This window comes from Phyllostomus discolor, chromosome 2 (genome assembly GCF_004126475.2).
Source record: "Phyllostomus discolor isolate MPI-MPIP mPhyDis1 chromosome 2, mPhyDis1.pri.v3, whole genome shotgun sequence".
Classification (NCBI taxonomy): domain Eukaryota; kingdom Metazoa; phylum Chordata; class Mammalia; order Chiroptera; family Phyllostomidae; genus Phyllostomus; species Phyllostomus discolor.
Genome location: NC_040904.2, coordinates 130,588,889 through 130,615,849, shown reverse-complemented (window position 1 = coordinate 130,615,849; position 26,961 = coordinate 130,588,889). Strand labels below are relative to the sequence as shown.

At 34.2% G+C, this 26,961-nt stretch overlaps 1 protein-coding gene across 2 annotated transcripts in view; it reads right to left on the bottom strand.

The window, feature by feature from the left end:
- Nucleotides 1-579: 579 nt before the first annotated feature.
- Nucleotides 580-26,961, bottom strand: part of DCN (decorin) — a 42,090-nt gene continuing 15,708 nt past the window's right edge. For both annotated transcript variants that reach the window (XM_028532444.2, XM_028532445.2), the window contains exons 3-8: nt 24,611-24,723; nt 17,549-17,762; nt 16,609-16,722; nt 11,933-12,026; nt 8,773-8,911; nt 580-1,261 (exon numbers count right to left, since the gene is read on the bottom strand). In XM_028532444.2, coding sequence (XP_028388245.1) covers nt 1,067-1,261; nt 8,773-8,911; nt 11,933-12,026; nt 16,609-16,722; nt 17,549-17,762; nt 24,611-24,723 — 869 coding nt within the window. In that variant the 3' untranslated portion in view covers nt 580-1,066. The remainder of the gene's footprint in view (nt 1,262-8,772; nt 8,912-11,932; nt 12,027-16,608; nt 16,723-17,548; nt 17,763-24,610; nt 24,724-26,961) is intronic.

The following is a 26,961-nucleotide window of genomic DNA, read 5'->3' as shown; positions in this document are numbered from 1 at the left end:
TACAACCATAAAACATTCAATGTTGTAAAAGAAACAAACTGTCTTCACATGTTTACTTATTAGACGTTGATGGAACAAATACACTCTTTGATAAATATTTACTCTTCATAATTAATCCCATTCCCCAGGCTTGTTGAATGGTCTGCTTTGATAGTTGTTTCTAAATCCTGAGAAAAACAGTCTGAAATTGAAGGAAGGTTTAACTAAATGCAATGAATATCTAATACATCCAGTAATAATAGAAATGTTTAGGTAAGCAGCCTAATTTTACTCATGATAGTTTTAAAGCTGATTTAGATCTTAATAACTATAAAATATCACCTTTCCAAGCCATCAGAAAAAGTCAGTTTTGTGCTTTACCAGCTTAACATTGAATATAGATAATGTAGGTTATACTACACAAATGTGAAAGGACGGGAGCAGAAGAAATATCTAAGAACTTGAAAGAATGTGCTGTTTCTATCAAGAAAGCAATGTCCACTCTTCTCAGAAAATTAATTTTAGGAAAGATTTACAATTATGTTTCTATACAATATTACTTTTGAGTGTGAACTTGTGAATTTATTTTTTTCAAAATAATGACATTAAAAATTTTACATAGCCTATATTGAATTTACATATTCAAATGAGGCTTTTCCAGTAAATAATGGGGATTAATACAAAGCTGGAATTTGACTTTTGATTTTAAGTCAAAGGCACTAACCATCCTATGAGTTACAGAAGATTGATGCTTTTAAAATTTGAATTCTCTTGAAAATTAAAAAAGAGAAGCTTTACTAAATTTTGGACATACATATTTTCTCCAAATTTTACATTTAGTGAAATAAGAATTCTGCGATAGCTCAGTTAACATCAACAGAAAGCTTCAAAAAAGAATTCAGGCAAAATACTTTTTTATTGTAGGCAATTATTTAAACTGCATGTTTGGCTTTATGCATAATAAGTCATGTGGGAAAGACATCCACATTGCAGTTAGGATTTCAATATCTAGCTTTCATTTTCTTTTTTTCAGAGCAATGACTTTAATGGGATTTTGCCATTATAAAAATGGAGGCTTTCTTGGGAGTTACTTGTAGTTTCCCAGCTGAATGGCAGAGCGCACATAGACGCATCGGAAGGTAGATGGCTGAATCTCCCAGTACTGAACTGGGTTGCTGAAAAGGCTCACTCCTGAATAAGAAGCCTTCTTTGTGTTGTATCCAGGTGGGCAGAAGTCATTAGATCCAACAGCAGAGATGTTGTTGTTATGAAGATAAACAACCTGCAGCATGAAATAATGGAGAATAATTATTTTCCTCTGAATGTACTGAGGCTCCTCATGTAAATACTTTGTTCTTTATAAGTATTTTCATTTTTCAGTTTAAATACTGTAATACTACTCAACCCAAATTTTTTATTTCTCTCTTTCTTTTAAAACTTGCTTTCCCCTTTCTTAGTCTCCTCATTTTGGTATACAGCATCACAAGCTTTTCAGATTCTCAAGCTAAACACGTTGTCATTATCTTGTCTCCTTCCTTTCTATCACACTCTCTCCCCAACCAGCAGCAAACCCTGCCAGCTCAAACTTCAAAATATGCATATAATCCAGTTCTTTTCCCCAGGTCTACTCCCAAATCCTTCTCCAAAGCCACCATTATCTCTTTCTGGATTATTGAAGTTACACTGATTTTTCTTCCTCCTTCTTCTTTTGTTTTCCTAAAGTCTATCCTTTCTTTTCTTTTTTTTTAGTTCACAAAACAAATGTTTTAAAAACTCAGCAAAGTTATAACTTCTTTATTTCAACATTCCAGTGGCTTCCCATGTCTAGAATAAAACCCAAAGTTCTTCCATTGGCTCCATATCCTGGATGCTCAGGCACCCTTCTGCTCTGACCTCATCTCCCCTTACTGTTCAATACAACCACCCTGGCCTACTTCCTTCTCCTCTAACATACACAGCATGGTTCCCCATCAAGTTGGCATACACCATTGCCTCCACCTGGAATCATCTCCTCCAAGATGTCTGACAGGCTTACTGCCTCATGTCATTCATTGTTCCTTAGTAAAAAAGTCTCACCCAATCATTCCTTCTGCCATTCTCTGTCCCAAATAAACTTATTCTTCTTTATAGCAATCATCACTATATAGCATTTATATTCATTTATTTTTGTCTATTTTCCTCCTCTAGAATAAAAGTTCCATTAGGAGAAAAACCTCTTCCTGTTTAGTTCCTGACTCTATCTCTAGTGCCTACTGGGACAGAGTAGATGTTCAATAAACACATGCTGCAAGAATAAATGAATGGATTCATTGATATTTCATAAATTGTGTCTATATGGAATATATTTTCAGGGGCAAAGATAAATAATAGAACTTTTGATAAAGTTATATAAAATGAGGAAGTAATAAATAGTAAAGAAAAAGAGGATATACAATACTGAAATCAAAATCAGCTTAAACTGTAAGAAAATGTGTCACAGCAATTGCAATAAATATACCTATAAAGTTTTTTTTAATGTATTCTCTGTTACAAATTATAGTCTATAAATACGTTATAGTTCATCAGGCTTTTTTCTGAAATGTATTTATGATTGCATATAAGATAATGGTAATTTGTTCATAGATTTATGTAGGGATACTAAATATCAGCCTTAGAAAAAGGATTTAAGAAATGAGGTTTTTTACTTCCTTTATGTAGATGTGAATTCTGAAGAGCAATAAATGACTTGATGATACAACCATACAATCAAGGCTAACTATAATGATATATAAGGTGACAATTTCTGAAGCAAGTTATAAAATTTGTGAGGTGTTTTAACATAGTTGACTTGATATACCATTCCATCTACCAGAACACTCACACTCGCTTAGTAGTGAAAAGGGCTTTCTGTGATTCTCAAACTCAGAACATTTCTTATTGTCATTTACCATTCTTTATTTCCTAGCAGTGATTAGCAAGAAAGGGGAAAGGTGTTTGGTGAGAGTTTATGGCAAATATTGAAGGTGAGGAAAGAAAATATCAAGATATAAAGCAAGTATTAGTCTGTGTAAAAAGGAAATTAGATTCCCAACTCATTCTATGAGGTCAATATTTTCTAATATTAAAGCAAGACAAAAATCATCACAATAAAACTATAATCAAATATCTCATATGAATGTAGACAAAAATGTTAATGAACTATAAGACAACTGTATCTCACGTGTAAAAAAAATTATACATAAAGACCAAGACATTTATCTCAGAAACATAAATTGGTTTAATTGATTGTCCAACTCCCTCTTAAAATAGAAAACAAGGCAAAGATGTTTAATTTCATAACTTCTATTCAACATTGCACTAGAGATTCTATCCATTGCAATGAAACAAGAAAAAGAAATTAAAGAAATTTAGATAAAAAAAGAATAACTAAAACTGTCTATTTACAAATGACAATTCCTGAATATAGAATACCCAAAAGAATACATAAAAAAGTCTAACTATAACTAAAAACTATTTTAGCATAGTACTAGAACAGAAGAACAAGATTAAAAAATCAGTTGAATTTCTGTGTACCAGCAACAAACAATTCAACATGAAATTAAGGTAGCAATTTATTCATAACAGCATCAAAAAAAAAACAACCCAGAAATGAACTCATTAACATTTGTACCCTAAAATGACAAAACATTGTTGTGAAAAATTAGAGAAGATAAAAGAGATCTACATGCTTGGATATTATATTACATGCTTTTTAATTGGGAGACTCAATATTATCAAGATAAAAATGCTCCTTTAACTGATCTAAAGTTTCAATACAATCCCTATCAAAATCCCAGCACACTATTTTAGCAGAAATGAAAAAGTTGATCCTAAAATTACATGGAAATGCAAAGAAACAAGAAGAGCCAAAACAATTTTGGAAAACAAGAAGAAAGTTAGAATATCTTCACTCCCAATTTCAAAACATAATCAAAAGCTACAGTAATCAAAAGGTGTAGTACTAGCAACATTCACAAATCAATATGTGTGATTCACCACATAAATAAGATGTAGTATAAAAACCACAGGATGCTATCACTCAATTCAGAAAAATCATTTGATAAAATCCAGCAGTCATTTATGATAAAACCTCTCAGCAAAGTGGGAATAGAAGGAACATACCTAAACGTAACAAAGGCCACATATGATAATCCCACTGCTAGCATCACACTCAATGGGAAAAAACTACAAGTATTCAGGTTCCTCTTATAATTGAGAATAAGACAGGGATGTCTACTTTCACCCCTCTTATTCAACATAGTACTGGAAGTCCTATCCACAGCAATCAGACCAGAAGAAATAAAAGGCATCCAAATTGAAAAGGAAGTAGTAGAACTGCCTTTATTTACAGGTAACATGATATTGTACATAGAGAACTCTAAAGACTCCACCCAGAAACTACTAAAACTGATAAATGAATTCATCGAACTAGCAGAGTACAAAATTGATATCCAGAAATCAGTTGCATTTTAATATGTCAATAATGAACTAACAGAAAGGAAATTAAGTAAACAATACCATGCACAATTGCCTCAAAAATAATAAAATACCAAAGAATGAACCTAAGCAAGGATATAAAAGACCTGTACTCAGTAAATTATAAGATACTGAAGAAAGAAATTGAAGAAGATACAAATAAGTGGAAGCATATAACATGTTCATGGATAGGAAAAATAACATCATTAAAATGTTCATGCTATCCAAAGCAATCTATAGATTCAATGCAATTCCAATCAAGATTCCAATGGCTTGTTTCACAGAACTAGAACTAATATTTCAAAAATATATATGGAACCACAAAAGGCTCCACATAGCAATGGTACTCCTGAGAAAGAAGAACAGAGTAGGAGGAATCATGCTGCCTAATATGAAACTATGCTGTAAAGCCTTATTAATCAAAACAGCATGATAATGGCCTAAAAACAGACACATAGATCAATGGAACAGAATAGAGAGCTCAGAAATAAACCCACACCTTCAAAGTCAATTAATATTTGACAGAGGAAGTAAGCACATACAATGGACTAAAGATAGTTTATTCAGTAAATGGTGTTGGGAAAAATGGACAGATAAATTCAGAAAAATGAAATTAGACCACCTTCCTACACCACACACAAGAATAAATTCAAAGTAGATCAAAGAATTAATGTTAGAACTGAAATCATAAAAATCCTAAAAGAAAACATAGGCAGCAAAACCTCAGATGTTGCTTATAGCAATTTTTTTTATCAGATGTATCTCCCCACGCAAGGGAAAACAAAAGAAAAAATAAACAAATGGGACTGCATTAAACTAAAAAGTGTTTGCACAGCAAAGGAAATCATCAAGAAAATAAAAAGACAACCCACAGAATGGGAGATCATATTCACTGATACAGCTAATAAGGTTTTTTCTCCAAGATTATTTATTTATTTATTTATTTATTTATTTATTTATTTTTAGAGAGAGGGAAGGGTGGGAGAAAGAGAGGGAGAGAAACACCAATGTGCGGTTGCCTCCTGCGTACTCCCCACTGGGGACCTGGCCCACAACCCAATCATGTGTCCTAACTGGGAATCAAACTGGCAACCATTGGTTCACAGGCCCATGCTCAATTCACTGAGCTACACCAGCCAGGGATGATAAGGGTTTATTATCCAAAAACTTATAAAGTACTTACAAAATGAAACACAAAAATAAACAAACCAATTAAAAAATGGACAAAGGACCTGAATAGAGTCATCTCCAAAGAGAACATACAAATGTCTAATAGAAATATGAAAAGATGCTCAACATCACTAATCATCAGAGAAATGCAAATTAAAACCACAATGAGATACCATTTCACACCTGTCAGAATGGATATCAACAAATCAATAAACAAGTGCTGGTCAGTATATGGGGAAAGTTTTCCTTCATTATTTTTTCAATTATGTTTTCAATTTCTTGCCCTTCCTCTTCTCCTTCTGGCACCCTTATGATTCAGAAGTTGGAATTTTTAAAGTTGTCCCAGAGATTCCTAAGCCTCTCCTTTTTTTTAATTCTTGTTTCTTCATTCTATTCCAGTTGAATGTTTATTTCTTCCTTCTATTCCAAATCATTGATTTGAGTCCCAGTTTCCTTCCCTTCACTGTTGGTTCCCTGCATATTTTTCTTTATTTCACTTTGCATAGCCTTCACTGCTTTCTTTATTTTGCGACCATACTCAATCATTTCTGTAGGCCTCCTGCCTACCAGTGTTTTGAACTCTGCATGAGATAGATTGGCTATCTCCTTGTCACTTAGTTCTTCTTCTGGAGTTTTATCTGTTCTTTCACTTGGACCATATTTCTTTGTCTTGGCACAGCTGTTATGTTGTAAGGGGTGGGGCATTAGGTATTGCCAATTCACTTTGCTGTACTGTGGTGCTTCACATGTGGGTGGGGTCAGAGAGGGAACAATGCCGCTTGCTTGGCTCTCCACCAGCTTTCACTCACTTCCCTTGCTTCCCACAAGTGGATTGTGTCCTTTCAGGTGCTGATTCCTGGGAGGGTGGGCTTGTGTATATCCTAGGATCCTGTGGTCCCCTCCTGCAGACTCTCCTGTGAGACTGGGAGATTTTCCAGTTGCTGCAACCCCCATAGGTTTTTACATTCAATGGTTTTGATGCTTTAGTTTCCCACGCTAGAGCCCTGGCTTGTACAGTCTGTCTCATTCCCCAGTTGTTTCTCCCAGCTTATCTGCACATGAATGTGGGACCTCTGGGTCCCCCAGCCACCTCCTTGCCCACCTGGTTTGCTGCCTTGTCAAGTGTCCTCTCTGCCCCAGGTGCCCATCTCTGCTCTTCCTACCAGTCTGGATGAATGTTTCTTTAACTCCTTGGTTATTGGACTTCCATCCAGTTCAATTTTCTGGCAATTCTGATGTATTTTTGTTTTTAAATTGGTTGTTATCCTTCTTTTGGTTGTGTGAGGAACCTACACCTCCATCTTGGCCAGAAGTCCTACATTTATATGAATTGTCCAGAAAAGGCAAATGCATAGAGCAGAAAGAATATTAATGATTCTCTGTATCTGGGGATGAGATTGAGAACTGACTAGAAATTAATAAGAGAATATTTTGAGTTTGAGGGTAATAGAAATATTCTGAAACTGGATTGTGGTGATGTTGAACAACTCTATTATTTTCCTTAAAATAAGTGAACTATATAATTATAGAAAAGGAACAAGGGTAGGTGGAATCCCTTGGTGCCTAAAGGAAGAGGGGTAAAATGGGTACACAGAGGACCGATTAGATAAGGAAAACCAAGAGCGAGGCCCTTCTGAATGTGGGACCTTGTATGAAAGCCCATGAGATTTACTTATATTCAACAAAGATGCAAACAAGTATGTTTCATTTTTTTCTTTGTGATCCATAATGTGAAACACATTATAAATTACAGTTTAATATAAAAAATCTGTATATACAAACCGATTTTTAAATACTTAATATTACAGGATATTTTCTTTTATATTCAATTTATTCTGGCTCATCCCACCCTACCCCATACTATCCCATTTCATAAATGTTCCTAATGAACCCATGAAACTGATTTTATAGACTTAATAATGTGTTCAGGTTAACATTTGAAAAACAGCAATCAAGAAGGTGCAAATGATTACTTGAGATCTAAAACTGAAAACCAAACCAAACCAAATGAAGAAAACAAAATCTACTACCAACTAAAATCTTAGTAGTAACAATGAAAGCTATTCCTTTAGGTCTTCCAAGTGGCCTGGTTTTACTTGTGGCTTCAAACCCTGCTTACTCACTTCTCTATCATCACCAAAGACCCACTGAAAAAGAATTAGCACAAGATAATGAAAATTGCAATGTATCAATTTAATTTGGAGTCTTGTCACAACTCAATGAAAAAAATCAGTGATTTATTCATATTGTTGAGAGCAGAGTAGAAGGGAAACCTATTTTGAACTCCAAGCTGTAAAGCTGAAATTCTAGATTACAAAAAGAACACACTTATAAAATGATTTTCCCTGCAACATAGTGTCATTGTCAAGGTAGAGTTTTTGAATCACCATAGTTGAACTAAGTGCCTATCTCTGAAACAATTTAAATATGGCCTTTCAAAAGCTGAAAATTTAGATAAAATAAGCAAATATGTAAAATCTATAGAAGAGCAAGACCACATTACTGAATTTTTAAAAAATATACAGTTTGAATAACTTGTTGGTTTTAGTTCCTCAAAGTAACAATGGAAGTCTTATACTGTTATATATAAAATTATTATCACAGTTTAAACTAATAGCATGTCTTACATTTATAGATTTACAGACAGCAAAGCTCTATTACCACAGTGACCGTTAAACCATATCATCTTACCCTTTTGAATGCATTATAACTTTATAATTTATATAAAGTTAATTCAGTCATACTGCTGGATAAACATTCAGTTTTGACCTATATGACATCTGCTGAGGCTAAAGGTTTAAACTCTGATTTGATTCCATATCTATACATCACAGGTTTTATCATTTCTTCTGACTAGAATGTATTTATTACACCAACCTGTTACTTGAAACTACCTTGCCTCATAAAAAAATATTACATTCTGGAAGCAAGTAAGTTCAAGGCAATAGTCCTAGTTTTTAAAAAAATAATCATTTAAATCTATAAAACTAGAATGACCATTTATGTGCAAACATTAAACATTTCCCTCTGAAAAATGATTTCTAAGAGGAGCATCCTACCTCCTGGCACCCCAGTAAAGAGGGTTTGCTCCCTAGAAGTTGCTCACAATGGTTAGTGACATTGCATTACCTGGATGTACTTATGTTCTGCCAGCCCAGCAGGCACTTTGATAAGATTGTTGTTGTTCAAGTGAAGTTCCCTCAAATGAGGAGTGTTGGCCAGAGAGCCGTTCTCAACAGCAGTGATGTTGTTGAAACCCAGTCCCAACCTACAACAGAAAAGAGGAAACAAGCTCATACACAACACCTGGGTACCTACAGACATGTGATCAACCAAGTCATGCAAAAGGACGTTTTTCATTTTTGCACTTACTCTTCCCTCTGCCTACAGTGCTTTTGCAAACTTGCTGAACCTGGACAAAGTCCATTTATTCTTAAGATTTCAGCTTAGAGTTTACCCTCTTTAAAATTCTTCTGACAGTACTAAATTAAGTGGAAATGCTCATATACAGCAAGCATCCTTCTGTCACCCTCTGGTAACTCAAGAGACTGTGTACCTGTGGGTCTCTCCTTGAGAACAGTGACTGTTGGTGGCATATTCAGTACTAACACAGAGCTTGACATAATCAATGAATAGCTGTTGAACTGACTTCTATATACAGTGAATGTAGGGGATTTATTTGGGAAAAAAATTAAAAGAATACTATTATTGTTTTGGTTACTTTGGAAATTAAGCAACTGTATGTTTATTGCATAGATTTATTTATTGGAAATAAAAGGTATAAGATTCTGATGAGTCAATAAGCTTACCTTCCAGAACAGTCACCATAATTAGGATCTCCCACTACTTTGAAAGAGTGAATGACCATCTATTACTAAGCAAATGTACCAGTTACTGACATCCCTAGTTTCTGAGCCTCATCTCTGACTTACATCTCTAGGGATGAATCAAGAAGATTTTGGAAGAGACCCAGAAAGCTTCAAGCGAGAGAAAGAATCTACTGGGTTTCTTCAAATGCAGTGGAAGAGACTAGGGCATGTTTTATAGGTTTCTGCTTGTCTTTAGCTAGTTCTGACCTTTGAACCCTTTTAACATTTAGCTTCTGGCTAAATTTTAATCATGACTTGCTGTTTGAAATGACTAAGATTAAAGTGTACTGATTTTAGGGAATTAATAGCACAGTTGGTTTATCTTGGCTTTAGATTCTTAACCTGGAAACTTGGCTCAGAATATTTTGGTTTTCTCTTCATCTTAGGCATTTTTCTCTTGTTTCTGGACTTCTCTGTTTTTTATTTTAATTTCAGAATCTTGTCTCCTATTTTTACTACACTTCAAGCCCTACATCTGTTTTGGGCTAACACATTTCTTAGAATATAATATTCCTAATAATTTATTCAAGGAAGCTTCAATGTTTAAATAATTTATTTATGTATTCAAGAACTTAGTATGTTCAAGACTAGGCTTGTATTATCCTAGGCTTGTGAGGCAGACAGCACATGGCTCAAACACCCACAATTCTTTCCATCCAAGAATAGGGAGAGATGATGATATAATGATATGAATTTTGATATATACGATGGTATGCATGTATGCATAAGAAAGGAAAGTTTGCCTGACAATAATGATTTTTAGGTGGAACATACACATTTTTCCTCCCCTCTGTCCCCAGTCACCAGCTGGAACATGTGCCTGCAGCAGCGATCTGAGATCAGTGGCTGCTATCCCCTGGTTTTCACAGTGTTGATATTTCAGCACCAAAATATTTCTCCTCTTCCAACTTCAGTAAGGAGCAAGTAGCACAAGATTTTGATGGTTTAATAGACATTTTTTTTTCTTAATTTGATTCCCAAAAGAAATGTGTTTGATAAATTCTAGAGTTAGCAAAGTTTGCTTGGTCAGTGAGGCTCAAATCCATTTAACCAGAAATCCTCACTTCTATTGACCTTTCAAAGTTTACTAGTTCTTTATGCTTCTTTCTATTTAATGCCAAGCATATGGTATTGGTATTAAAGTTTAGACTCTCAAGATATCCATATCATTTTCAGTACAGAAGTTTTTTTTTCCTAAAAAGGCACAAATATTATGAATGACCTATGATATTTAGAATGTTATGCTGTTTTTTGTTCTTATCCTCACTGCTCTTCTGAGCAATGACCCAGTACTAACTGCTGTCCTAAAGACAGTTTACACAAGTAATGCAACTCAGTTTCTAACATTTTTCTGCAGCTAGAGGGACTGAATCAACAAAGAAAGGTGGGTGCTGCATAATACTATTTTGAAAAATATTTTCTACATTAGAAGCTGAAATTAAATAGCTTCAGATAAAGGATTTCTTATCACCTGTGACACACCAGGATAATGCTCTGCAGCTGTTGTCACTTGCACATGCTCATCTTTGGCTCTCACCGTCCCGGGGCTTACTGAGAAATTTCCCAGAAGAGGGGCAAGCTGCATGAGGTACCCATCTGGGAGTGGGTGCTTTTCAAAGATGAACTGAATATTTTGCATTTATTTGTCTACCATGAAATGTATATACAAAGAGAGGAGTGAGCCGATTTGGCATCACACCATGCTCCTCTGTAAAAACATTCAACAGTGCTGGTGGATCAAGAACAAAGTGTTTCTTGAAGACAACTGAAATAGTTTTCCAGAACTCTCCTCTTTTTATTACTTAACCAGACTGTAAATATAGGAATATTATAGTTAGGCTAGAAAGAAAGACAGGAACTAGAGATGATCTATCGTGGGGGTGGGGAGTGAAGAAGGGCCAGACACTTTAAAAATCTTTTTTATACTACATTAAGTATCTAGGGACATTTTAAGCTCTTCTGAATAAGAATTAGAAAATCTCACCATAACTGTTCTAACTCTATAGTGCGGTACAGGATGCCCAATATTTCCATATCCTGGTAGCTTTCATTTTAATGCATTTTCAAATTCTGGACACTGTGTTATGATTTGCTAAACTTCTGTTCAATGCAAGTTAAGTTAGAACATAATGAGCATACTGATTTAAATACTTTCTAATAAGATACACCTGAATCTAATGACACAGGGTATTCATAAAATAGGAAGTTGACTTGGTAGTTATAGTAAATGTACTATTTCATTAGATTTTTTTAAAGAAATAATTGGGCTAGCTGAAGTCCAAGGTTGTTATAAACAGCAACAAAAAATGTGGTGCAGTCCAAAATCAATCATGTTTCTAATTATGAGCACATGGGCACTAATACACCTAGCCATTTTGCTGATAGGATTTTACTGATAGAATTTCATTAAAGATTATTACTTAGCCAAATTATTCAGTCCTTTCAGGCTAGCTGCATCAACTTTGGTAATTTTGTTGCCATCAAGATGTAATTCAGTAAGGGAAGGAGGGAGACCTAGAATATGGATACAAAAAGTTAAGTTAGCAGATAAACATAATTACAGAATGTAGAAGTATGTAATGATGACATACGCCACTTTCTAAAAGACAATAGTTCCAAATAATTTGCTCTTCATCTTGTTTATCAGTCTTGCTTTTCCTCATTTTCCTTCATCCTACTTATAATCATATATGCTCTTGGAAGTAGTATGAGAACTTTTTTACTTTTCTCCTAGATTGAGTTTAACAAAAATATGGATTTTGCTTAACAAATAGCAGATCCCCCACCCCCGTCCCACCCCGCCCAGGCATTGTTAGGGTACAATTATAGAACTGCAATGAAACTCTGAATCTCATTAGGTATTTACACTTTTGTTAATGGGCTAACAATGTTATTTTTCAAAAGATTTTATTCATTTATTTTTAGAGCGGGAGAGAAACATCAATGTGTGGTTGCCTCCTGGGGACCTGGCCAGCAACCCAGGCATGTGCCCCGATGGGAAATTGAACCAGCGACCCCTTGCTTTGCAGTCCAGCACTCAATCCATTGAGCTACTGGCCAGGGCTAACACTGTTATTGACAAAATATCATAACTCTAAAATGAAGAGAGGATCAATTGAACGATAATACAGAGATCATATATAAGTTAACTAGGTATTTGATCATTAAAAATCAACACTGATATACTGACTTAGTCTTAATCTAACTTTTTCATAAAAATATCAAATGCCTCTCTGCAGCATAGGTATATGGGAAGAGCTAAAGCTGCTTTGGACTCTTTAATCAAGGCTGTTTCTTTATACAAGCTGAGTGCAGAGGCCTATAATCAAGTGATCGAGCATGTGTAGAGCACCTGGTGAAATCACTTCAGATCCAAAGTATCCAGTAAACCTCTGGATACTACTTATTGAATGGCTAAAATTTCTAAAAATTTAGTAATATAAATAGAAAACTTCAGATATTTTATTTTCATTTCCTCCTGCCATCTGAGGAGGTATTATACTTGAATACAATTTTTTTTATCTTCTAAGTGGAGCATATTGTTCCACTTAGAATAGCAACAACTACAAAGAAAACTGCAAATTGGTTACATGTAGAACTAACATCTGCTTAGCAGAAAGTGTTGGTTATTTGTCCATTAAAAACACAACTGGAAAATTACAGGTTATGCTTTGTCTAAAATTTTCATTGCATCCCACTGAATTCTGTCAAGAATGTCTATTTACCATAAAAGTTTAGTCTATATTTGATTTGAAAGTGACTATTAGTTTCTCTGTTTATGTGGGGGATGCTAAGGAAAGGGTCTGCTTACTGAATGTCTGTTTTGTGCCAAACACTGAGATTAGCACTTTTCCTAAATTAGCTCATTTAATTCTTCATTATTTAAATTATTTTTACTTATTCCATTTCATAGATGAGGAAACATAGATTAAAAGTTACAATTGCTGTAGGTTATCTAGGTAGTAAGTAGAGAATATAGTAAGTTTCCAGATGGTCAAAAGGAGTTAAAATAGCATGCTCTAAACTGAAGGAAATGAAATGGCAATTGTATCATTCTCATGAATATATAATAGAAAATCCCAATCACTCTTGGAATAAGAAATTTCAACCACTTGAATTTGCTTAGAATAAATGGATGTGGATTTGTAAAGTATTTCTATGACTAAAACAAATGAATATATATACATATATATACATACACACATATATGTGTATATATATATAAAACAATGAATGCAACACTAGAAATTTTTTAAATTTTGCATATATAGGGTCTGGCACAGATAGCACCCCACTTTTATTACAAAATCATAAGTATGCAATTATGTAGCATAACAATATCTCATTCAAGCATACCATATGGCATTTTAGGTGAAATGTTCAAATTAAAACTATAAATGATTACATCCATATTATTACCCTACTGACTACACTCTAGCAGGCGTTACTTCTCCGGGACCCTCTATTTTCTCCCCTATCACCATGAAAAGATGTTTCCAAAGCGCAGTGTGCCTGCAACAGGAAGCATCATCACATCTGTCATTCTTACCTAGTTTCAAAGTGTCTCCCTTTTGGGCACATCGGTTTTTCAGAAGGAAAGTTATAGTCAGGAAGAAGTTTGTGGATGGAAGCTTTGCATAGGACAGAGGAGTCAAAGCAACAGCAAACATTATCAGCCTTTGGCACTGCAGCATTTAGCCAAAAAACCTATAGTTACCTTTTCTCCCCCTTCCATTTTAAGACAAAATATACTGACAGCTCACTTTGGGCCAAATACCATATATGTGCATTACAAGTCTTACATCTCGTAATCCTCACAAGTACTCGAGGACGGGTGTCATTGATGTGTCCACTTCATAGGTAACAAAACAAAGGTTTTAGAGATGTGGACCAAATAGCCTCAAGTCAAAGAGCAACTAAAAGGCTGAGCAGGCCTCTCACTCAGGTTGGTCTAACTCAAGTGTGAATTTATAATCTCTACATTTTATTCTACTGCAATACAGTAATAGAAGGTAACATGCAGACATTAAGGCTTCTTGAAAATAGGTGATGTTCAGGCAGAAGGGTCCCAGCCTAAGAATGCAGACTTTGACATCAGATATGAATAAATATGCGTGGAGTAAGGCCTTGATAGGGACGCAGAGCAAAACGTCAAATGCAGGAGCCCTGACGTCACGCCCGCACAACCCCCGCTCTACCACTTCCCAGCTCCAAGACTTCGATCACAATCTAAGCCTCATTCTCCTCATTTATGAAAACATGTCTAATAATGTTACTTACAAAGGGTTGTTTCCAGATTCATTTAACAATCCATGAAAAGCATTTGACATACATAGCAGAGCCCATGAAAGGTATCCGGTACATGTACTGAATGAAATTTAGTTACTATAATTTTAATATTATTAAGTATTTACTAAATAAAAACCAGCTAGAAATGATAAGAGCACCAAGGGTAGAGAAAGGATATAAGACAGTGTAGAAAAACCTCTCACTAAGTGATAAAATGTATTACTGAGGTTTAGGAAAATACATTAAGGAGAGAAAAATCAAAGATTGTTCTTTTAATGAAATCCATCTGGCAGCGTGAAGCAGTGGAAGGATCTGGACTTTAAATTCCAGTAACTTTACTTCACCTCCTACAGCTCTCTAAGGTGATATAAATATATATGTAAAACTTTCTGTGTATGTATATATATCTCATAAATATACAGCACAAGCTATATAACATAAATATATAAATATATATAATCCCTGAACTGGGCATAAAAAAATCACTTATTACATGCAACAAGTAAGAGTGTCAATATGAATGTGCTTTATGAACTGGAAATCAATATCCCTTCTCTATCTATGTATCTCTCTATCTATACCAGTAGTTGCTGTTATCAGTCAAAAATATCTTCCATAGTAAAAAGAAGACTGTGGAGATGGCAAGGGGTGGTAATAAATCATTCTATGGAATATGTACTCTCAAAAGTTGAACTTTTTATGGAAGCACAATAAAGGGTCATTGTTTTCTGTGAGCAAGTAGCTCCACTTTCTACTCAGCCTAAAAATAAGACATACATGGAGAAGGGGCAGATTGAAAGGAAAATTTGAGAATATAGAGGGTTTTTTGTGAGACTGAAGAACCTAAGACAGGGAAAATGGGAAAATTACAAGAACTTATTTTTGGTGATTTGATACCTTCTCTGGTTCACAAAGACTGGCTTATGTGCCTCTCCTGGGTAACTCTTCATACAATGAGCTTACCCCCAGGACGGTGCCGTGATTACTGTTGAACTGTTGGGCTTTACTCAGGCAATAAGCTCCCTGAGGGCAGGTAATATATCCTATTCACTGTCCTGTCTCCTGTGTCTGGGACTTTCCCCAAGGAAAATAAATGTTTAAAACATTTTAAATGAACTACGTAAGGTAATATTAATCCATTACTTATCTATATGCCAGATACTCCTCTAATTATTTGTTTAATTTTAAAACACCCCACTGAGGTGATTATTAATATTTTCACTTCAAAAGTAAAGAAAATGATTTTGATAACTTCCAATTAGTGACAATTGGAAATCAAGCAAACAGACTCCAAAACCCACACTCTTTATAAGAAACAACCATTTCTATTTAAATAAGAGTGTGGTCACTACAGATCCTCTTACTCAAAGAGTATTAACTGGAAAATCCTCAAATGGAAAAAAAATTCACTAAGCGATTAGGGACTCAAAGAAAAAATTGGTTCAATTTCAGAGGTACTTCCATGTATCTATCACTCTTTTAACAAAGTACCACCAAGGCACTCTATTTCTTAAAATAACTGTGCTTTTATCTTTGTGAAGTCACAATTCTATTATGTGAAATCACTGTGCATTAAGTTACATCTTAGAAGAGACTTTATAGGTAAAAGAGCTGGACCATCTCTACAATGAGCCTAGTTGGCCAAGTGGTCAGCCAGGCTCAGTAGAAACACTTCCAGGGATAGGGTATTTACTAGAAATGAAGTTGGCTACTTGAGTCATCATTCAGGTTTACAAAAAATATCTTTTTAAAGTACGAAAGTCTTTGAATTTAGATTTTCAAGCTGCTTTGGAGAATTTGCCATTACCTTGAGGGATGGAGGTGATATTGGTGTCAGCAATGCGGATGTAGGAGAGCTTCTTCATTCCCTGGAAGGCTCCGTTATCAATTCCTGAGCTCTTCAGTGGATTGGTGCCCAATTCTGCAAATGCAGTAAGTGCAGAGCTTTTAGAAGACAATTTTAGGATATTGCATGTCAGAGCAGTGTTTATCTCAACAAAGAATTAAACAGAAATTTGGCTCGATAACATCTTTACTGAAAAACAAAGAGAAATTAAAGCAATGTTCCTCAAAGGGATTGCAAAATGGGGTAATAATGACCCTTAATAAAATGAACAACAAATAACAAAATACATAAATGTTTATGGAAGAGAAATAGTAGCAAAAACAGTAACAACAAAACTATTTAAGGTACATATACAACTTTGCCTAGAAATCAACAAAATCAAGTATTTTCATATTACACTTATAATGGGACTATTACTTTCCTAAAATACATTAAAATGTTGTTACATAATTTGAATCTAACATTTGTAGGCCAATTATAAAATTCTAATTTTGTCATGTAGAGTGCAAAACATTAGAACACATTTTTAAAAGCAAATAATTTATAGATGTTCCAGATAAAACCAAATCCTACATGAAAATCTATCCTCAAATATCTCTAATTAAGCCCTACTTAATTATATGCAGCATGTTGGACATGCAGTAGGGTAACTTCAGCTCTAGAGCTTTCTCTATATTCTTAGAACCCCAAGACAAGAAATAGGAATGCTGTAGAAGGCACAAAATCCCACTTCTCCTGGCCCTGCTCCTGCCATTCTTCTAGGCTTAAAATATGGAAATTTACCTAGAATTTACCTAGGCTTAAGTTCTAGGTAATTCAGCTTCCTGCAGCTAAAGCTTAACTTGAAATCTCCTAAGGTGAACCTTGAATCCTGGTCTTAGAGTCATAAGGATATCTGTACCTATGACGATCATCTGGTTCAGTCCATTGAACACAGATTTTCGCACTTTGGTGATCTCATTCTCATGGGCACGCAGCTCCTGAAGAGTTTTGGGCATTTTCTCTGGCAATTCCTTCAGCTGATTCTTGGACAGATAGAGTCGTTCCAATTTCACCAAAGGTGAAAATGCTCCAGGGCTGATTTTGCTAATTTTGTTGTTGACCAGAATCAATGCCTGTGGATAGGGAATAAAATAACCTTCTCTTAATTCCAAAACCTTCCACACATATAAAAAATGAGTGGGTAGTCTGTTCATTCCATTGATGAAGCTAGCAGAGAAACCCACAGAGTTGTAAGAAATCAGTAAATATCAATCAGATATGATTCCTTTAAGAAGTATATGAAGGACTCCACATCAGGAATAAGAGGGAAGGAAATATAATGAAATGTATCTATTTATATCAGGTTGCCAAAAAGTTCATTTATTTTCTTCCATATAATAAAAGACACATTTTTGTAATTGTCACCAATAACTTTATTGTTTGGATAGTTTGAAAATGTAGGCTATGTCTTGCTATAGGTTTCTACTAGGTAGAGGCCAGGGGTCCAGCTAAACAACTTCCAGTACATAAGACAAACCCACAGCAAAGAATTATTTGGCCAAATGCCCATAGTACCGAGAAACTTTGCAAACCACATTTGACATGTTCTATCAGTGACAGCACCTTCTCCATACACTGCACAAATCTTTTGTGTGTGTGTGTGTGTTTCAGTTGTGTTTTTACATTTTTTATAGTAATAAAGCATAATATACCAAAAATGTTGCATATTTTCTTACTTCTTCAGTACTAAAATGGCTTCACGAAAATTCACCAATTTTCGTAAGTTTTTAAAAAATGCATGCTGATATGACAGCTGTCACAATCCAATCTAACAAAATTGTATTGGATCATGTTAATGGCAACTAAGCATTATTAGAGTCATCGTACTGAAAAAATTAAACAAACTTTGCCTAACCCAATATATAATATTAAACAATATATAATATTCCTAACAACTGAAATTGCTAGAGTGACCCAAGACACCTGAAAAGGCACACATCCACTCTCCAGTTGTCCAGCCTCTCAGTGCACTGCCCTGACTGCTGTCGCAGGCCCCGCTGAGAGAGGGCAGCACCGGCTGACCCTCTCACTAGCCGCACAAGGCAGGAATGTTTTCCTGAAGCCTCAAAAATTTAGATGATCTGTTTCAAAAGTTTGCCAAATTAGTATATTATGTTGTAACATGTTGGTTTATTTTGCATTTTTTGTTGCTTGAGAGCTTTAAAAAATTTCCATTCATTTTATTATGATTTACTATAGTTTTTGGAGGGAAGGGTTTGCCTGATCACAATACTTCTCATTTTTATTAAATTTTGGTAGTTGGTTAAGAAAATAAAGATATAGCTAATCTGATATTCAGAGCCTAAAAATATTTTCTTCTATTTTCTTGCCCCTTTTACATATAGTGGTTTTGTATAGCTAAGTATATTAATTTTGGGGCAACTTTAAAGTTTTTGTTTTTGGAGTTGTCCTAATATGGGTAATTACTTAACATTCATTACTGCCATTTCCATAGCTATTGCCAAATGTATTTTTGGACTACCTCATTGTCTTCCAACGATCTGTATGTCTACAGAACCATACCATTCTTATTATTTTAAATCTTTTGTCAACTAATCCTAATTAGCAGAGTAATTTTTAGCAAGTTTTAAAAAACTTGCATTTTCAACTGTAGTAACATTTATGCATCCATGAAAACGCAGAAGGATGAGAAGGAAACTAGAGCAACAGAAGAGAGGGAACTTCCAGTCTCAGAAATGCAGGAATAACTTTTAGAGTAACAGCTGGTTAATTACACCATGTCCATCCTCATGTAGTTGACATTATTTAATTAGTTAACACTTGTTACAAGTAACATGATTTTTATGTAATTCTAAACTATGCATTGGTAATCAAAACAAAATCCTAAAAAATTCCAGTGAAGAGTCAGCAAGTTCACAAAGTCATCAGGGTTTATAAGTCATAGAAAATTTATATTAACAAACAAAATACATAAGAAATCAGTATAAGCCAGAGCCAGAGGTTCAGAGGATTTGCATCATTTAAAGACACCCAAAATAGTGGAAGTTTAATTTTAAATACAGAGGAGATCCTCAAATTCTGAAATCTTGATATAATTAAACCCATTAACCATGGTTTGAAAATCTATTTTATTTCATGTTAAATGTTAAAAACTATTAATAGAGAATTAACCTGAGGATGCATTACCTACTATTCCAAGTAATAAAGTATTACCTCTTTGAGTAGTTAATAACTAGATGATGCCAGTGCCTGTGAGTATGTTGCAGTAATGATTGCTGATGATTTCGGGGGTAGTATGACATTTGCCCCCAATTATTTCTTCAGTAAAGTGGGAGTAATAAGAGCACCTACAGGGGTTGTTGTGAGGATTAAAAATTACAATATATAGACTGCTTCTTTACTAAGTGCCTTTCAAATATTATTGTTCGATGAAAGTTTTAGTCCAGTGAAAATCATCTTTGTTTTCAGAATAAAACAGATTTGAAAAATAAAACTGAAAATTTTGGTCATAATACGGTAAACTTTTAAGGGCTATGTAAATTAAAATGTCATCTAAAACAGATTCACACATGAGAAAGTTACTCGTGTATATACAGTACTGATAAAAATGGTTGATGTTAGCTCCATACAAAGGGTTATGTATTTAAGAAAGTGTACTTATACAATAACAGGCAATGGCAAAATGTTGAGATGGGAAAAAACTGACTAATTATAGTGGCTAATAAGAAAGTCCAGAGTGAAGAAAAAGATAAACTCCAGGTGTTTTTCTGGAGACCACCTTGCCTAACATAAAAAAGAAAAACAAGCAGAAATGGATTATTATTAGTTAGCTAAGAGGCCAAGAGAATTGAATTAGAAGAGAAAGTGTTGCTTGGGAATGAGAAGTGCCTTGAGGGACATTGAATCTAAAATTGAAGCACAGACTCAAAAATCAGGACAACCTACTTCTTAGGTAACTAACAAAAAAAGTGATCGAACCTGGGAGGCAGGGAGAGGTGATGAAAAGATGACAAGCAATAGAAATAGGCTGGAAGCAGGAGTAAAAGCACTTTCACCACCTTCATCCAAGAAAGGGATAAAAGGTACAAAACTTTTGGTTATAAGATAAACAACTATTTTGGATGTATGGTACAACATGATGACTAGAGTTAACACTACTGTATGGTATATTTGAAAGTGCTAAGAGAGTAAATCCTAAAATTTTTCATCATAATGGAAAACAATATAATACCTGAGATAATGGATGTTAACTAATCTCATTGTGATCATTATTTTTCAATATGTATAAGTCAATTCTTTATGGTATATACCTTACAATTATACAGTAATGTAGGTAAATTATATTTCAATAAAGCTGAAAAAAATATAGAACGCTGAATTGAAACATAAAATTTTTTCCAAAGCCACTTATGTACAGCTTACACTACACCAGGTGTTGTTTGAAGGAATTGTATGGTGGTTATCAAATTTATAGGAAATTATTAGTACATATATTGAAGCTAGACTCCTCCTAAGTTTACATATCAAGTTTTGGCCCTTATTGGTTCTGTGGCTATGAGCAAGTAACTCAATTTCTTGGTGACTGAGTGGCCTTATCTTCATAAAGGGGTTATCAAGAGTGTCTACTTCATAAGAATAAATACTAGAATTGAGTGAGTTAAGGCATATAAGGTCTTAAGAAGAGCGCCTAGTTTATAGTAATTGTTAAACAAGTGTTTTTATAATTCAATCTTTGACAATTTTTATTCTTAACTTAAAAATTCCTTACTAGATTTTAAGCTTCAATTAAAAAGTATTGAATATTGACATAAAATTTTCTATTATTTTGTAGAACAAGTATATAGTTTTTCTACTACATATAATTACTCATACAACATGTACCACTCATAATGAACCACAGAGCTGTAAACTGATCAAATTATTGAGGAAAAAATAGACATTTTTCTGTTAAATCCTTTTCATTTTAACCCTCACTACATATTCATTTGTCTCTTCCCTTCTCTTTCCAGTGAGGCTTTCCTGGCTGAAATTATGATGTTTATTTGCATAATAACAAGGATAGAAATGATCATGAATGAAAGACTAAGAGAAAAGTAGCCACTTAGCATCCTCTGAATAGTTGGAAGCTCTAATAAACTCTCTCTCTCGTCTTCCAATGTGTACTTTGAAGTAGGAAAAAAAGAGATTGCCAAGAAGATAATTGCCTAAAAACATATGTAGATGGAGATGTGGAAAATAAAGAACACATTATTACAAATGCCAGACTTAATGAGAACATAGAAACTAGATACCTCTTATTTCAGGATATGAGGAGTTTAAATAAATTATTCAGATTATACATAAATACACAGGAAGTAGGAATCAGGGGAAGAAAATTTTCCTTTCTTAAAAAAGTAGCTTTCACATGGAAATAAAATAAAGTTTTTAAAATGTTTTAGTTTATTGAAATAAATAATATTCCCTTTTTAGTATTACCCTTTTTAGTTTATTCCAATGACAGTTTGAATACTCGCTGAAAACCCTGTTGGTAGCATGGTGGGCACACCCCCCGTGAAGCAATCACATGAGAGCAGAGCATGAGGTAGGCACTCAAGCCCCAAACTGGCCAGTGGAGATGGACCCCGGGGGCCATGGTTTGAGATCTCTAGCTCAAACTTTATCCTCTACTGTCCTGGAATCTGAATCTTTCATCCAAGCCAGTCTATAAATAGACCTTGGCATCTATATTTGTCTGCTTCTTATTGTCTTCTACATTTCCTTCCCTCTTGCACAGAAAACCTTCTTCTCTTCAAAATTCTGCTAATATTCTGAGACTTCTTTGTCCCATATTTTCTCAAAACATTAACTGGTGACCTGATTTAAAATGATGTCTTATTTTTCTCTTACTCAGTGCTCTTAACATTCACTACTGATATCCAGCAATATACTGCTGGACCCTTCAATATATCGATTACACAACTTTATAAGTGCTATTATTTTAATTAACAGTTAAATGGGAAATCTTAAAATCTTAAGAAAAAAAGATATATGCTTCCCTTTAAAATTCTCCTAATGGATACATGTTTATTGCTTTTCTCATCTTGGCTATCGAAAAGTTGATTATTACATCTTGTTCTCATTACATGAACTCTGTAGCATAGTATGGTCCATTTATTTTACTTTACAGTGTTTCCCTTGAACACACACTTCTTATTCTAATATACAGCAGCCAGACTATTTTTATGTTTATATTTTACTATGTATTGTTTATTCTTACTATATAACTCTTCAGTTAATTTTTATAATGGTTAAAAGAAAAAATGAATATGAACATAGAGTTTTCTACGTTTATAAACCTTATGAGTGTTTTTCTATTATATTTGTCTCCATAAATAGGTAACTGATCACTAAGCAATCCTCTACATTATTTGAGAATTCTAACTCTATATATTGTTATTTTTAATGTTGAACAAAAGTCTGCATCTCTGAACTTCCACTCAATTGTCAATAGGACAATTCTGACATCTTGTAGTTGAAGCAAGAAAATTCAATTTCTCTTCTCCAACATGGCCCTTGAAATATATCAGTCATGACCTTTTGCATGTTCTTTAGATAGCCACATCTCCATCAATGGTCCTTCCTATAAGACATGATTTCCAGATTCTTTACAGCCATGATGATCATTCTTTGGATGTTCAAAAGTTAATGTCCTTCCTAAAATGTCTTGTCCAGAACTAGACTCATTTATTTTAAGAGAGGCTTATCAGAGTATGATACAGAGACAGAGAGACATTTAGTGTTTATTTGGACATTGAAATCTGGCTTAGTAACACTAAATGCACAATGATATTTTGATAGGAAATCACAGGTGAAGAACTGGACTAGATAACAAATTTTATAGGGATTCAGATGCTCTATGTGAACAGACAGTTCATTTACACTTACAGAAGGCTACCTTAGTGAGGCTTAAACCTATATGATTAGGTTGATCATTTCTCATTTTAATGCACTTCTCCCAAATGCAGTTAGTTATATTCATTCTTTGCCCTTTTTGACCTTTCCCTATGTCCTGGAAGGCCAAGCTCTGGTGACTTCACCACTCATATGCCTTTGTCCTCTGGCCTCCAGTTAGGTCCAACCATAGAAGACACTGGCAGGAAATCAGATGGGACTACAGCTCCCCACCTCTCTCAAGGCTCTGGGACTCCCTAGTTCCTTGAGGCCTTGTGGGCTTGAGTGACTCACAAAGCCTTCTTGGTTTTCATACCCCTTTGTGAAGAGTCACTTTAGTAATGTCTCCTCTGTGAAATCCTTTTGAGAATGCCATCTCTTTTCTTCTGAAATCCTGACTGGTAGACTAGATGTGTTGGCATATATTAGAATAGAGTTAAGTGAAAATCATAATAATAACACAGACACAGATAAAAATGCAGTATGCATAATCCAAAATACAAAGCAATATATGTGTGTGTATATATATATGCACACATCTATATTTGAAGATGGAATTATATTTGCTAAATAAAATATAAATATTACCCCTTTTTCTCTTGTTGTCAATCTATAAGCCTTTCCAAAGTAATTTGTACCTCTTAGGATATGAATAAATAAAAACAAAAGAAACAAATAAAATAACACTGAAATCAGTCCATTTTGTTTCACTACTGAAGTAGAATGTAATTGGAAAGATAAATACTTTTAGTCATGAAACATGAGATTAATATTTAAAGTAATTTTAAGAAACAAGCACTAAATATATATGCAACATATGTAAAAAATTTGGCTTAATTTTAGGAGTTAATGACTATGATGATTTGCTTCCACATCATCTCCTAAGAATTGAATAAAAACTTAGGTGCTTATTTATTACCATATAGTATTCCTGGCCTTACATAGCTTTTGTTTTGAAAAATACTTTGAGTCAGATCTTGTTACAACTCAAAAACTAAAAACAAAACAAAAAAAAACACAAAATTCTTACGTGAAGGTTCTTCAGGTCCTTAAAGTCCCCATCTTTGATTTCAGTTATTTTATTGTTTTGCAGGTCCAGCAGTGTAGTGTCAGGGGGAAGATCTTTTGGTACTTTGTCCAGACCTAGCACAAGAATAAAAGCACTGTTGAGTCAGTGAGAAGAAACACATTACTACAGAATCACAGAGGATGTGTTTACAAAGAAATTACTCTTGCAATGAAAGTTTTACAAGTAGCATATTTTCTTCTAGGAATTATGTTAGTTGTAGTTTAAAATACCTGCTTTACTTTCTCCAACCAAATCAAAGGATTTACTTTTAGTAAACAGAACACATTTTTTATTTTTATTTTTTTTAATTTTATTTTAATCATTGCTCAAGTACAGTTTTCTCCCCCCTACTCCCATTCCAGCCCACCCACCCAACCCTCCCCTCTTCCCCCCCATTACCCCCACCCCTAGTTTTTGTCCATGTGTCCTCCAAATTTGTTCCTGTAAACCCTACCCATTCCCCCCTGAAATTCCCTCTTCTCTCCCCTCTGGTCAGTGTCAGACTATCCCCTATTTCAGTGTCTTTGTTTATATTTTGCTAGTTTTTTTGTTTTGTTGTTTAGATTCCTGTTAAAGGTGATATCATGTGGTATTTGTCTTTCACTGCCTGGCTTCTTTCGCTTAGCATAATGCTTTCCAGCTCCATCCATGCTGTTGCAAAGGGTAGGAGCTCCTTCTTTCTTTCTGCTGCATAGAATTCCATTGTGTAAATGTACCACAGTTTTTTGATCCATTCATTTACTGATGGGCATCTAGGTTGCTTCCAGCACCTAGCTATTGTAAATTGTGCTGCTATGAACATTGGGGTGCAAATAGAACACATTTTTTATTATGCAATTACTCTTCTTTATAAAAGAAAACTGTGTATTTTGTAAAGGGTGTGGCTCAAATAATCAGTACACAGTATATTCTACCTCATTCTTGTTTTAAAAGTTATTCATTTAATAAGTGTTAAGTGCAAGTTATTTGTAAATCTACACCTTTTTGCATAAATATCTTATTAGTAGAGAAGTGCTTTAGTCAAATCATCAGTTAAAAATCTTTTTGATAAACCTAATACTTTCATAGATCTACATTTAAGATTAAAATTCTATAAACATGCAACCACATTATTATATCAACAACTTGAATACTTATCCAAACTTTTGGGAGTTCTTTCAGTTCTAACTGAATACCAAAATACTATCAATTTTAGTTGATATTTCATGACTGATGGATACATGGCTAATTAGAATAAAATGAACTAAAAACCTTTGGGCTTGTCTAAAATCATCAGTGTCAAGCATTTCTTCTGCACATTAAATTTTGGTCTAAATAACTGAGTTATGGTTGTAGTATATAAACATAAACATAATGAATAAAAATATTCTTTTGTATTAAAACATATTTTTTCAACCAGAAGTACAAGGATGAACTGTTTTATTCAAGATAAATGGCATTTACAATAAATCATCACTTGGAATGTTAATGGAGAAAAATATTAAATTATATATTTGTCTTTCTTACATTTTTCATTCCATATTAATGAAGGATTTTAGTCAAAATTTGAGATTCTACAATATTAACATAAACTCATGTGATTGTTTCTGAATTTTAAAATTTTGTAACATAAATCAGAAATGTTTTTCAACCTTTCTGTCATATCTGAAACTTGAAGTATTGAACATCATGCTTTCATTTATTCATCAATGCTTTATTGAATACTTCCTAGATACCATCAATTTATTAGGCCCTAGGGATAGAGCAGGAACAAGACAAAAATTGCCCACATCATCATGGAAAATGTAATTCAATGTACAGTTTCCAATTTTAAAAAAAGTTGCAACAGGGTAGATAATAACTGCAATATTGAGAAGAAGATAGCTTTCCAGTTTTGAATCTTATGTAGGGCATACTGGTAAATCATCATGGTAGCCATATTTTATCTTCATGTCTTCCGTGAAAACTACAGAAAATGGACCTAAAATCACCTGCTCTGAAAAAAAGTCTAGTTCCCAATACATTGATCAACAATTGTTTTAAACATGAATATTAGAATACAGGTGATCCTAAACATGTGTAAATTATATTCTAAGAAATCACAGAAAGAGTTCTCGGAGAAATTACACGACTGAACTGTTTTCGGTGACGGACAGAAAACCACCAGAGCAGCCAGCCACCCTGGAGGCAGGTTACTCCATTGTGCTGCGTTGTGATCGGTGATGCTTTCAGAAATGTCAGTTTGCTGATTTCATGCAATTAGGAGTGGTAGACTTCTGCCAGGTCCTTGGCTGATAATTACTGTTTTCCAGCCAAGAAAAGGCATATTTCCT